Below are 13,194 nucleotides of genomic sequence, written 5' to 3' on the forward strand. Positions count from 1 at the left end.
CTCTCCCTCCCTCCCTCTCACTCTACTCTCACACACTCTCTCTCTCTTCCTCTTCTCTCCTCCCCTCCCCCATACTACGACTACCTCTCGTAGGTATCTTTATCGACCTCTTCTAACCGCTCTCTTCCTTTCTTCCTCTCTTTCTTCCTTCCCTTCCGTTCCCTTCATCCACTTCGCTCCCCTTTTGCATCATCATCATCATCCTCCTCCCTCTCCCCTCCCCTTCCTATACCCTTATACCCTTCGGTCGTTTAGTCTCGCCATAATTTCTTCCCTTCCCATTTATATCTCCTGTAGCCTCTACCATCTGGCTTCAGGATATCCTTCCTTGCTCGCCTTCATCTCTCCGTAGTCGTGGCGGTTACGTTGACCAACGCCAAGCGTGGCGACCGCCTGGCTGGGCTGTGCGACCATCACACTCGGCCGACCTGACGACGTTCACCTCCCACCTGGCCCCTACCTACCTCACCACCCATCTCGACCTTGGTGTCTTCCTGGCATTGGAGACACTCGATAGTCGATCTGGGTCCGAGCTCATCACCAATTTTATCGACCTGGAGATTCCACCTTGCCTCGCTGGCGTCGTTACACTACCCCCTACCACCATGGCGGACGGTCGACACCACGGTCAGGCAATGAACCCTGAGAACTTTGACGCCTCCGAACTCACCAATGCCTTTGAGCAATTGATGCGCAACAAGAGATTCAACCAACTGCAAGAACAGGCTCGAGGCCAATCCCGCACACAATCACCTGCGCCCGCGGCCATGTCCCCTGGCCTGTACCCGCCTCATCCCTCGCGAGCACCACCACCGCCGCCCCCGACCGCTGCATACCCCCCTCAAATGCCACCGCAACCGTCTTCACAATCACCCCTACTTCGAAGCCTTCCCATCGTTCCCGCTCCCCCACAAGATCCGGCTTCTCTAAAATTTCGCAACCTTCTCCACGTTCTTTCCGTCACTCCCACGAAATATGAAAACCCGGGTCTTCTCGATGAGGCCCTCTCTCACATCCCGCTCGACCGGCTGTACTCGGAGGCCGAGGACGAAAGTCAGATCATGCAGGCCCAAGCAGCTAGTGTCGGAGGGAAACCAGAATGGGGCTACCAAGACTGCGTCATTCGGGCGCTGCTCAGGTACGTCTATCCCCGATCGTCTTGTGAATGATACTAACTACTTATAGATGGTTTAAGCGATGCTTCTTCCAGTTTGTCAACAACCCCCGGTGTTCTCGATGCTCCATGCCCACGATCGCACAAGGAATGACTCCGCCATCGCCTGATGAGACGGCCCGCGGTGCCACTCGTGTCGAACTGTACCGATGCTCCGAAGGCACCTGCGGCGCCTACGAAAGATTCCCTCGCTACTCGGATGTATGGCAATTGCTGCAGACCCGACGGGGCCGTGCTGGTGAATGGGCCAACTGCTTCAGCATGTTCTGCCGAGCACTCGGCGGTCGGGTTCGATGGGTGTGGAACGCCGAGGACCACGTCTGGACGGAGGTATATTCCGAGCACCAGCGGCGCTGGGTGCACGTGGATGCGTGTGAGGAGGCCTGGGATCAGCCTCGCCTTTACACTGAGGGTATGTTCGTTCTCCGACCGAGTTGACGTTTACTAATAGCATTGCAGGCTGGGGTCGACAGATTTCGTATTGCGTTGCTTTTTCGATTGACGGTGCCACGGATGTCACCCGACGCTATGTTCGCAGCCCGACAAGACACGGCAAGGCCCGCAACCGCGCTCCTGAGGAGGTGCTGGTGTGGGTGATTCACGAGATCCGGAAGAAGCGTCGCGAGAACCTGTCGAAGACGGACCAACGACGCTTGATGAAGGAGGATGAGCGGGAAGAACGGGAACTGCGCGCATACACCGCATCGGCACTGGCTGCAGAACTGAACAACCTCTTTCCCCGGGAGACTCCTCAGGGACGTCCCGAGGATCAGAAGACGCCGGTGTCCCGACAGGATGCTGCCATGGAGTGGCTCGACACTCGACAGAGGAGCTCTGGGCACTCTGGCCCTGACGGATCGCAGGACGGCCGGTAACGAAGCGTGTGTTGCGCCCTCACTCTCTTGTCTCCTTGCGGAGGCCGTGCCTCTTGATCGTACACCGATCGTCCGCAAGGTACGACGACCATAAGGTTGGACCATCTCGATGCATGCACGAGATACGAATGGCCGCCTTTTATCGGATTCATCGGCACGGAGTTTGACTCCCTACATATAGGGAGCGTTCCTAATGGAATCTGACACTGCCGGTCCATACGGACGGAATCAGGTCGTCTGCTGCTTACGCCTAGCTTGCTCGGTCGTGCTACTGCAGCGCGCAGCTACTGCTGCACCATGGTCATTGACCATATTACATTCACTGGATTTCTTTATGTCAGATGGAGACTTTCTTTATGATGCATTTTCAGGTTGTTGGATACCTTGGGACAGGCCAGGTTGGGGCGTGAAGGCATTTTTGGGTTAGCCTTGAGTTTACATCTATTAATTTCCTATAATCCGTGTTTTGCATGCCAAGACGGGTGACAGCACGGCATCCAATTTTGTCTCGATGCAGTGACTGCCATATACATTACTTATATCAGAAGATCCAACCCTTATATGTACTCGTACATGCCCTAGTTTTACATTGTCAAGATATAAACCAAGATCGGTACACCATACTTATACCCCGTACAGGAGAATAGATTGATAGATCGATAGATAATGATCTCCGGACTTCGGAGCAAACTAGAACACTCCACAAGGCACAGCCAGCAACCTTTCCTAAACCAGATAATGCCTATTTCTTTAAGAATAATAATACACACACGCACACACAGAGATAGATATACCTCTACCCACCAAATCCATACACACAATGAATTCCCCCTCCCTCCCCCAAAATACACCCCATATGAACAAAATACATAAATCAAATCAAGTAAATCAAAAGTATACACCTACACCTACACCCAGATTCAACCTCAGTCAGACTTATACCATGTTGACCAAAAAAAAAAAAAAAAAAAAAAAAAAGAAAGTTCCCTGAACCCTACCCACAAAAACCCAGCCAGAAAGAGCGAGAGCGAGAGCCAGACAATGTGCAAAGTCAAATTTCAGGGTCCAGCCCAGCCCAATCCCCCCTATCCATACTCCACAATGATACCTTACCCCAGTGGACCGACCCCCTTGGGATCCATTGATTATTATTGTATCCATGGTTGAGAGTGTACGTGTACCACGTAAGTAGGGTCAGAGTTTGAATCTCAAACTTATACCTTTAATTAAATTAGACTTGATACGGGTTTTAAATTGGTTTGGGGTTGGGTATATTGGTAATTGGTATAATTGGGGGTTATGTATGGTATGTAGATGGATGGATTGGAAGGGTTTGGTTAGGATAGGATAGGTAGGAATGGGAATGGATACTAAGTGAGTTAGTGGGTGAGTGAGACAGGGATAAATCAAAGTGGTAAATCCGGATAAATAGCCATACTCCATAGATAGAGATAGTAGAGAGATAAAAGAAGAATCAAGGATCAGATTGGGCTATTTACCCGACCGACCTACAGACCGTGTGTACCTGATCCTGAATCAGGTACCCGTACCCGGTTCGGTCGGACCCTGATGGTATGGCGTGGTGTCAGCGCGTCGCGTCAAACTGACCCGAGAACAAGAATCAGAATCAGAATCAAGATGAAAGTGAGACAGGGATGGAATCGATCTATGTATCTATCTACTCCGTAACTGGGTATTATTCTAGGGTGGTAATTTACTTACCCTAACCATCTATCCATCTATCCATCCCTCATCTTTCCATTCATATGTATATAATCCTATTATGTATATGATAGGATCATTACAAACATGTTTTTTAAAGCACAGTTTATATACTCTGACATGGTTAACATTGTATCTCTCTATACGAAAGTATTGGAAAGTAGGAAAAGTAAGTAACCCCGCAGATCTAAATATAGCCCTGACCGACGGAATCGAAATCGAGATCTGCATTGGAGAAACTGAAAGATTGTGGTTCGTTGGTGGTGGTGTCATGTGAGGGTGGGATTTTGTTAGTACTATTACTATTCAGTAGTAGTAGTGTACGGTAGTGGGTCTGGGTTGGGGTTGGATTTGGAGACGGGATTTTGGGGTAAGTATTCTCTATTAGTATTGAGTAGTAGTTTTAACTACTTATCAGGTATAAGGTATGGTTGATTTGGTAGATGTATGATGTGTAGTGTAGAGTAGGGAATATACCTATGTCTATGTATGTTTTTGTTAGGTGGAAAAGTGTAGGGCTGTCTGTGTTGGTGTGTCGGGTGAGTTGGGAGGGGGCTATCTAGTCGTGGAGGATTGCTTGGGGATGTAATTACTAGTATCGGATCTATTGTGTTTCTTGTATATGTGTATGTGTATGTGTATGTATATTTGAGTTAGGTAGGGTGGTGCTTGTGGTTATAGTTTGTTGTATACATTCATGGGATACGGGTATAGATATATAGATAGAGATATTCAAGCAACTCAACTATAATCTGTTGGGATCCCCGATGGGCTCCCACGCCGGTAGGCAACGTAGGGTCACGTGACACTCCCCCTACACCGCTAGTTAGTCCGTATAGATGGCCTACGAGGCCCCTAGCTAGATCATCATTCATCTCATTCTACACGGTTGAATCGCCTTAGTAGCCACTCCAACATAATCTATGATATCAAACATGTCTTCGTAGAAAGCATCCAAGCTAATTAAGATATGAAGCCATCACGAACCATTCAAAGTCGAATCAATATAAAAACTAGGCTAGCCCAGATAAATATAATGTACACTCCAACAATTTGCAAGAAAAATAATAGTAATAGAATTGAGAGTATAAAGTAATAATTGGTAGAAGAGAAGTAAAGTAGAAGAAATCCAACCCAGGTATCACTTTTACACACAACCCACAGACAGACATTACATATTCTATATACAATACACCCCATCAAAATATTCACACAAGAATAAACCATCCAGTAAGTAGAATCACACCACACTTTTAAAGCTAGGAGCCGACTTGAACAAACTCGCCAGCGATGGCAACGATTTCAGCTTCGCGTTCGGTGGCATCTCTGGCTCCATTGGCCCGAGGTCTGGACTCGCGCATTGTGAGTAAAACCGACCGAGACCACCATCTGATGCGGTTTCAGATGGTGTTGGTGTTGCGGATCCTGTGGATCGGGGAACACTCTCGGTTGAAATGCTGATGTTGTTGCCTAGGTATTGGGCTTGGTTGCGGACGGGTTGTGCGGAGAAGCAGGCTCGTGGGACGAGACCTTCTTTGTTGGTTTCGAGGAGGGTGACCAGGGCCTGTGCTGTTAGTATGGATTTGATGATATGCGGAAGGGAGGCTTACCCATCCGTCGTCGTAGACGAGGTGGAGGATGGCCGTTTGGCCTTCCTTGAGTTCAATGTGTTCCGGACTGACAGGTCGGAAGGCCATGTCGACGCTGTAGACCCGGGCGAGGGAGATGGGTGGTGAGCCTGGGGAGGTGGGGAGTTCGATGGTGGGAATCTCAATGGTAGGGCTGCGAGATACGGCAGGGGTGCTTTCGTTGGTGGATGTGCCGCGGGACACAGTATCTAATGTTGCTACCTTGGCCTCTGGGATCCTGCCCGTGTCGACCTTGGGAGGCGTGTTGGATACGCTCACTTCCTTGAGTCTGCCCATGTCGGCACCGACTAATGTCTCGGTGGAGGAGTGCAGGCCTCGTAGAGCAGGGTGGATCTTCTCGTTCGGACGTGGCAGTTCCAAGTATGACTGGTGGATCTGTCGGAAGCCATCACGCAGCGTGCCGTTGGGATCGTGCATGTTCTCAGAAGCAGGTCGGGGAACGTGCATGCGGGATCTCCGCCAGGTGGCTTTGACAATGCCGGTTGCGGTACGGAGAGTGTTTCGGCCATTGGCGTAGACCTTGTTGGTAAAGTCTTTGATAGGGGCGTAGTCGGGCTTGGAGATGACGGGCATGCTGGGGAGTCGAGATGAGACGGATCGGGCTGCCTCGGGAACGGCACCCATCGCGGAGACACTGCTGTTGTAGAAGCTGGACGCACACCTCTTGACTGACGAGGGTCGTCGAGGTCCTGGACTGGGGTTGGACTTTTCGGATTTCCTATGGTGTTCTGCAATGGCTCTCTGAACCGCGCGTTTCTTACTGTGCAATGACCACAGGAACAAGCCCAGGATGGCAATGACTGCCAGCGAGATACCCAGTCCGATGCCCACCTTGGTGGATGTCGGTGTGCCCGTCGCCGGGGCGCCAGTGGCAGCAGCCGAGGCAGCTGTAGTGGTACTGCTGGCTGCCGTTGTCGTTGTGGATATACTGCTGACAGGAGTGGATGTGCTCTCCCAGGTTGTCGTCGGAGTGGGAATGGCTGATGTCTCCCATGTATCACTGGCCGCCCACGGAGATGGCGAAGGGGCAGCCCATTGATTAGACCACGCCGCAGGGCTTTCTTGTGGTGTAGTCCCTGTCTCAGACCACGTCGAAGCCGTATTTGCTGATGCTTCTGTGCTGGGTTGGGCCGTTCCATCATATGCTACCGGGGCAGCACTTCCCTGAGCACCTGCAGTTGCTCCAGTGCCTGCTTCAGCAGCACTGCCCTGCGAAGCACCATAAGCACCACTCGCAGCCGTACTTCCAGTGCCCCAAGTGCTGCCTGTACCAGCTGTACCAGCTGTTCCAGCAGTCCCGGCGGTGCCTGCAGACCCTGCAGCCGACATATCTGTTGCACCGGATTGCTGACCGTAACTACCGGAATAACCACCGTTCCACTGCCCGCTGCTATATCCAGAGGAACCGCCATAAGAATACGGAGCGGCGGAAGCTTGAGCTATTTGAGGATCCCTTCGGATGGCGCCCAAGGCACCGGGAGTGGAGCGCTGGCGCATGGTTGTGAATTAGGGAGGTAGGACAGACACGCACGACCGGGAGCATGTAGCACTGCGTGAAGGGGTTGGGAGGAAGAAGAATTTGGGGGGTGTGGCCGCATGTTGAGCCATGATTGTATTTAATATGGACGATCTCATTACTGACAGTCGATCCATAGCCGGGGAAAACAACAAACTGCCATGTTGGGTACTCCGAGTAGATTGGGGAGGTGGAGGTAATAGTGGAATAAGAGGTTGTTATTGTGTGGTTGGAATGTGTGGCATTCCTGGGATGGTATTTGGTGGATGTTGTAGACGATGAGGTGTCCGCGGGATAATCTGAACATTCTTGATACAAGTGGCCAGTAGGCCGATGATGTCTAGGTCTGCCCTAACCCTACTAATTTTTGGTATTCTTCACTATGGCATCATTCTCAAGAATTATTGGCCACTACATAATACTGCTATACCAGCAATCACGACCGCACTTATTAATATTCCTTCAGCTTTAGGTAGCACTTCCTATTTGTGTACTCCGTATGGAGTATTTCTAGTAAACATCTCCCAAGAATGTCCATACATTCCAATACCAGCCACCCATCCACCACATGCACCACTAGGTACATCCCATAGCTAGCTAAGCCCACGTAGATACCTTCCACAGCTTGTTTGTTCACAGAGAATCTATCCCAGACTTTCCATCCCCTGTCTAAGTTCAATAGTCTAACCAACAACCAACATAGAAACAAGTAGTACGGATACTTCGTATAGGACGGTCCTTTTATATCCCATTCACCAATATTTATAAGTACAGACCATTGCATGTATTCCAAATATCTGGAAACTTAAATAACTCACACCTTGATAAACAATCATCTACAGAGTAAATATTAAGATCGTAATAATTATCTGTCTACGAAGGTATCAAACTCCGAAATATCTTTTATCCCTACCACACACATCCACATCCACACCCACAGTACACAGAACAGCACCCAGTAATCCACAAATAATACTACTACATACACAACTACTACTCAAATACCCAACCCACCCACCCTCCCTACCCCCAATGACAATACTCTTACTCTATACTCCGTACAACTCCTTGATTTCCCACTCTGTTCAGCAAGTGGGTATCTAGATAAACAACAACCCCTCCAACTACCCAAATGATCAATTCGGTATACCCGAGGAATGAACCATGCAGGTACACTACGCCATCGAGGTAGATACCTCCCTATCTACCTACCTACCTACCTAGGTAGATATTCAGGGACTGCATTCCTCGGCTGGGGGGGTTATATCATGATCTGCGGGGGCGTTGGGGGGTTTTTTGGTGGTGCCTGTACCTACCACAGTAGATATCTAGGACACAAAGGGGAGGAAGAGGAAGGGAGGGAGGGTTTGTGGTGTTATTTGGGGGTTATAGTATGTCATCACTTATTATATAGGGTTTGTATTGCAAAATGCTTGGATGTTATGAGCTGGGAATGTGGATATTAAGGCATCATGGTATACTTATCTTATACTTGTAAAGTATCCCCTGGAATAGCCTACCATCACTGCCAAGATACTAACCAAGATATCACATAACCCTAACCAAACACTCAATCCCCCTTTTCCTCAAATCCCCATCAATACTCCCATTGCGTATCTCCTTGAGATAATACGGTTGTCTCGGCAACTGCACCATCCACCTTCGTCGTAGATTCAACCCCCGCAACGGTTCCAAAAACACCGGGATTTTCTCCACCGGTTCACAGAACCAACTCCCACTCAACTGCAACGTAAACGTCTGCAACCCCTGCATGCCCGTGACCGCCCGACAAGTCTCCACCCATTGCTGTCTCCCCGCGGAAAAATACACCGTTTTGACCGGATCCTTGCACGGGAGCCAATGGCCCGGAAATGCCCAGCGGAGTTCGACTTCGCGAATCGAGTCCCAGAAATCAGTTGGGATGGTGGCGCGAAGGTAGGTGAGGGACCAGGTGTTGCTGAATTCGAAGATGGGGAGGGTGTACAGGAGGTGGATGGATTCGGAGTATCTAATTCATTCAGTATTTCTCTTATATATGGAGGGGGAAGAGGGGGGTGGGGATGGGGCACATTTGTTTACATGTCATCGCCAACGCCAATAAAATACATCTCCCCGATGGGGTTATCATAGGGAGTCCGCCTCGACAAACATCGCAGGTGTCGGTTTGTGGACACACCACATGGCCCATTTGACGGTTGGGACGTTGCACGATATGAATGCGTCGTTTGCCTAGGACCATTTCCCAGATCATGAGGCGGAGTTCGGGCGAGAGCTTGGCGAGGAGGCTGCTTTGGGGTTGGAGGGTCCATTCGGTGCGGGTGGAGGTGCCGAGAGCGCTGTGTCGTCGTGATCTATTGGGGGTGGAGGGTTTGTTGTCTGAGATACATACTAGTTAGCAGGGTATTTAGTATGAGTGGGAGGAGATATACTCTGGTAACGCTGCGCCAATACATCTTCCCAAGAAAAGACGCCTTGTTTGATGCGCGCCATGATTATTGATCAGGTTATGATGGATAAGATTAGGATAGTATAGAATAGCGGGATCAACCCGTCAACAACCCATGGTGTCAAACCGATCGATGTTGTTCAGTCACAGAAAGACGATCACGCGAGATCGGCTATGCTGGGAGGGGAACCGACAATAAGCGGCAGACAGTTAACCGGACCGGTCCATGAGGTTGGCCACTGTTGCAGTGCTGAAAAGCATCTTGTCAGAGAGAACAGTAAAAGTCGGTGAGATTATCGTTCTGGTCAGGGGCGGCCATGGTTTAAATCCCGGGGATCCGCCGATAAGCTGTTGTCCGACATGCCATTATTGGGCGGAGTTTCAACCGGAGTAATTAAACCAGATGTAGATACCTAGTTAACAAGGTATTGAATTAGCCAAGGTCAGGCAGCCAGTTGGGCTTATCTCGGGTTTGTCGGTCCGAGGTCAACCCCATACATTAATATTACTCCGGTTCTACGCTTCTAGTTAGTGGTCTCCACTTGCGAATACAGTGATCTGCGAAATGAGCCTGCCCCCCAAGATACTCTCCTGGTGTTTGAGAATGTGTGCCAAGACACGCTAGTACATACATGGTTAGACTGTATATAACCTTAACGTACAATGTATTGTACTTTCAATACACTTTACTAGAAATACATACACTGTTCGTAAATAATATACAAGGTTCTCTATAATCTTCTATGCTAATCGGACAAACAGATGCCGTAGGCAACAGGTTTGGCCATCTGTCAACATACCAGTGCTTTTGCTTTCCCATCCACACCTATCAGGTCTCTGGCGCCTCGAGGGAAATCCTAAGACCCGAGCGTGACAGGCGGTGCTGTGGCGTAGACTCATGTCGTCGCTGATCATTTTACTTGTTCTGTCAGCTGCAGCTTCCCCAAAATATGACGTATTCGTTGGGTGCGTAGAGCTGACATGAACATGGCATTAACATTAGGTTGATCAGCGCTATTTATCATCCCGAGGCAATGACATACAGTCCCTCCTATATAGATAACGACTCACAAGGGCAGCAAACCGAACCATGGAACAGAACCTTCGAATATGCCCCTACCCCCGGTAACTGGGATCGCTCACCCACGCCATCACTTTGTAGGCCCCCTCTGGGCTGGATATCTGATGAAAATGCTGTACAGCCAGTACAAAATGACCAACTACAGTTCATCCCTCTAGCGACTTGGGATAAGGCAAAGAAATACGTTAAGCAGCCACCAATCTGTATTCACTACTTGATCGAGTGGAAAGTAACCCTTAATGGCCGGTCCGTGCACAAGGTTACAGAGCGCAATGTGGTCATAAAACCAAGCGAGTTTTGGGAGGGAACTCTCAAAGAAAAGGTGGAAAAAGTTAAACATCGCAGGGTGTTTCAAAACCGACGGGTACGGTTGGAAGAAATTACCCTTGTGGCGTCGGTACTCCAAGCTCGATCACAACCTGATGTTCACCAACAATCTGATAGTATTGATATTGATTGGACAGCTATAAAGGAGCAGCTTCTTGACTGGGGCGGTCTGATCAACAAGGGCAAGCAGCTTAGACTTGACATTTCTCTTAGCTATATTGCGGACGACACCCACCTAGATCCTTCAAGAAGCGGGGATAAAAGAGGCACTAACTCAACAACAAACAGAATGCTTTCTGACAGAGACGCTCGAGTTGATGCTGAACTTACCTCTGGACAGCCGACGGCATGGCGAGATAGAGGAAAATGCACTGTCCTGGGTCATGTAAAAACCAAGATTAGTACTATTGGCAGGACTCTAACAGAAAGAAGCATTACCTACTTGAATTATACCATCTCACTTGCCTGGCTAAGTTGGTAGAAGCTGGCTGCCTTAACCTTGATAGTCACGATGATGTCTCTAGCGAGATTCGGGAACAGCTTTATATAAAAGAGCATAAAAAGTGTGAGAAAGAGCAAAAAACCTCAGAACATTTCTCGATTGAGCCAGCAGGCTGTTCAATCAACATCAATTTTCTACCGTTACAATCCCCTCAGTCATCAATGCTTGCTACACCAGCTGGCAGTCTATCCTTGTTACCACACCCTGATTCGGAACTCATTGATCCTATAGTATTTCCTGATCTCTCACTGGAAGTAGCAGTAAAGGAGTACAGCAGCTGGCAAAAATCACAAGTGGTGTCTCAGAGATATAAAGACGATATTGACAGGGCACGCGACATTGCGTTAGAAAACGGCCTTGATCTCGAGCAGATCTACAGGGACCAGGACCCGGACTTTTTCATCAAATACAGAGTGAGAATTGGTGTTGCCCGTCACTTTGTTAAGGAAATACGCAAGTGGGCTGATGAACAAGGATTGGATAATTGACAATGTTCCAACTCCCATGGGATCTCAACTTATAAACACTGGTTTTTCATTATTATGTACAGTCATTCTCGACATCGGCTTGACCAGCAACTACATGATGATTATTCTCGAGCCCCACTATGTACCAGGTACTTACACTGTATCGCATCGTACAGTGCCAACTCGGAGTTAATCCTACTGTTGAAGCAAGGATTTAATGAAGTACCTCCACTTTATTGGACCCTTATTGAACTCATAACTAGCCCACCACGTGGTTTTGGGGACACATCCACGTACATCGATTGTGTGAGAAATGTCTTGTACGGTATCTCCCGAAATACTTTTTCCTTCGTTCCAATTTGGAAAAGATAATGCCGCTAAATTTTATCCTAACAGACCTCGTTGACCATCTCCAGGGGCAGGAGCCGGAAGTCGAGAAGGGTCTATATCACGCACAGCTTCCCTGGCATTACCAAGATCAACCCCTAGTCGCTCAGTTAGTAGTTCAAGCTCCGGATACCGCTTCATTGCCAGGCCGATATATCGAAGATCCAGCCCTTCTTTATGTGCCTGAATAGCATTTCCATATCGATCAGCTAGCCATAGCATATCAGCTGAATCGTGAAACTTTGACCGAGTTGCCGCCGCGCGGAGCTTTCCTTTGAACAAGTAAAACGGATCAAGAAAACTAGCCTGGCCAGTGCCAAGTCTCTGACCATTTATCGTGCGGACAGAAGCTTGTACATCCCGCATTGTATATTGGGCACCTAGACATGGTCATGTTAGCATAGGACTCAGTTAAAGTGGTACATAGGGCAAACAAACCCGTAAACTGCTCGCAGAAAATCTCAACAAGAACTGCTATACAGTGACTGACGAGTCAGGCTTCTACATGGTTTACATTTATTTACGTTCTCTCAGCGCCACTCCCGCGGACTAGCCTATTCTCAGATTAGTAGGTTATTTTGGTATGTTTCCTAGTCTACTACAATACATGCCGTATGCAGTGCATGATTTGTGCACTGCTCCAAGAGAACGTTCGATATGGTTAACCTCCGAAGGTGGGATGGGGCGGCTACTAAAAGCTACTCGGTGCGTCTGAACATGTCATTCCACCAATCGTGATAAACAGAATGCCAATTATGCTAGGATGGATGGATTTAGATGATTAGTAATGACTAGATGATGTGTTATTGGCACCCATGTCTGATGGCCCCACTTGGCAACTGCTACTGGTCAGACAGAGCGCCAGATCCCAGGAACCAGTGGTACTCCTATGGGGCTTTGTAGATGTCTATTGCACAGAACAAGTTGAGAAAAAGAACAGTATCTCAGAGATTGAATAAAGGCCATGAGTACCCGGAACAACTTTGGCTACCTAAGATAATGCATAATCAACGAGTGATAGATCCGAAAGTTCACCACATGTTCCATT

At 48.7% G+C, this 13,194-nt stretch overlaps 4 protein-coding genes across 4 annotated transcripts; 1 reads left to right on the forward strand and 3 right to left on the reverse strand.

Annotated features, from left to right (window-relative positions):
* The first annotated feature begins 282 nt into the window (after positions 1-282).
* Positions 283-2,284, forward strand: png1 (peptide-N4-(N-acetyl-beta-glucosaminyl)asparagine amidase). Its single transcript, XM_025605978.1, has 3 exons — positions 283-1,138; positions 1,186-1,586; positions 1,634-2,284. Exons 1-3 carry the CDS (start codon positions 606-608, stop codon positions 2,047-2,049), a joined length of 1,350 nt encoding a protein of 449 aa, XP_025464856.1. The 5' UTR covers positions 283-605; the 3' UTR covers positions 2,050-2,284.
* Positions 2,285-5,011: 2,727 nt separating this feature from the next.
* BO94DRAFT_603605 (uncharacterized protein) lies at positions 5,012-6,917 on the reverse strand (the record flags this gene model as incomplete). The annotated part of the gene is made up of 3 exons (XM_025616442.1): positions 5,012-5,335; positions 5,382-6,535; positions 6,641-6,917. The coding sequence occupies 3 exons, from the start codon at positions 6,915-6,917 to the stop codon at positions 5,012-5,014; spliced, it is 1,755 nt and encodes a 584-aa protein (XP_025464857.1).
* A 1,434-nt stretch (positions 6,918-8,351) lies between these two features.
* Positions 8,352-9,762, reverse strand: BO94DRAFT_497916 (uncharacterized protein). The gene is made up of 3 exons (XM_025609331.1): positions 9,366-9,762; positions 9,006-9,312; positions 8,352-8,944 (listed from the first exon to the last, which is right to left on the reverse strand). Exons 1-3 carry the CDS (start codon positions 9,424-9,426, stop codon positions 8,485-8,487), a joined length of 828 nt encoding a protein of 275 aa, XP_025464858.1. The 5' UTR covers positions 9,427-9,762; the 3' UTR covers positions 8,352-8,484.
* Positions 9,763-11,941: 2,179 nt separating this feature from the next.
* On the reverse strand, positions 11,942-12,610 carry BO94DRAFT_577325 (uncharacterized protein). Its single transcript, XM_025615173.1, has 2 exons — positions 12,585-12,610; positions 11,942-12,526 (listed from the first exon to the last, which is right to left on the reverse strand). The coding sequence occupies exon 2, from the start codon at positions 12,510-12,512 to the stop codon at positions 12,144-12,146; it is 369 nt and encodes a 122-aa protein (XP_025464859.1). The 5' UTR covers positions 12,513-12,526; positions 12,585-12,610; the 3' UTR covers positions 11,942-12,143.
* Positions 12,611-13,194: the final 584 nt, after the last annotated feature.

This window comes from Aspergillus sclerotioniger (genome assembly GCF_003184525.1).
Source record: "Aspergillus sclerotioniger CBS 115572 chromosome Unknown BO94scaffold_24, whole genome shotgun sequence".
NCBI lineage: Eukaryota > Fungi > Ascomycota > Eurotiomycetes > Eurotiales > Aspergillaceae > Aspergillus > Aspergillus sclerotioniger.

Bases quoted from the DNA above. Each gene is read 5' to 3' on its own strand.
- BO94DRAFT_497916 (XM_025609331.1), bottom strand. From the start codon at position 9,426: ATGGCGCGCATCAAACAAGGCGTCTTTTCTTGGGAAGATGTATTGGCG. The intron at 9,313-9,365 runs GTATATCTCCTC...TATGTATCTCAG, and splicing joins ATTGGCGCAGCGTTACCAGA to ACAACAAACCCTCCACCCCC. The intron at 8,945-9,005 runs GTGCCCCATCCC...TGAATGAATTAG, and splicing joins GCGATGACATGTAAACAAAT to ATACTCCGAATCCATCCACC.
- png1 (XM_025605978.1), top strand. From the start codon at position 606: ATGGCGGACGGTCGACACCACGGTCAGGCAATGAACCCTGAGAACTTT. The intron at 1,139-1,185 runs GTACGTCTATCC...AACTACTTATAG, and splicing joins GTCATTCGGGCGCTGCTCAG to ATGGTTTAAGCGATGCTTCT. The intron at 1,587-1,633 runs GTATGTTCGTTC...ATAGCATTGCAG, and splicing joins GCCTCGCCTTTACACTGAGG to GCTGGGGTCGACAGATTTCG.
- BO94DRAFT_577325 (XM_025615173.1), bottom strand. From the start codon at position 12,512: ATGCGGGATGTACAAGCTTCTGTCCGCACGATAAATGGTCAGAGACTT.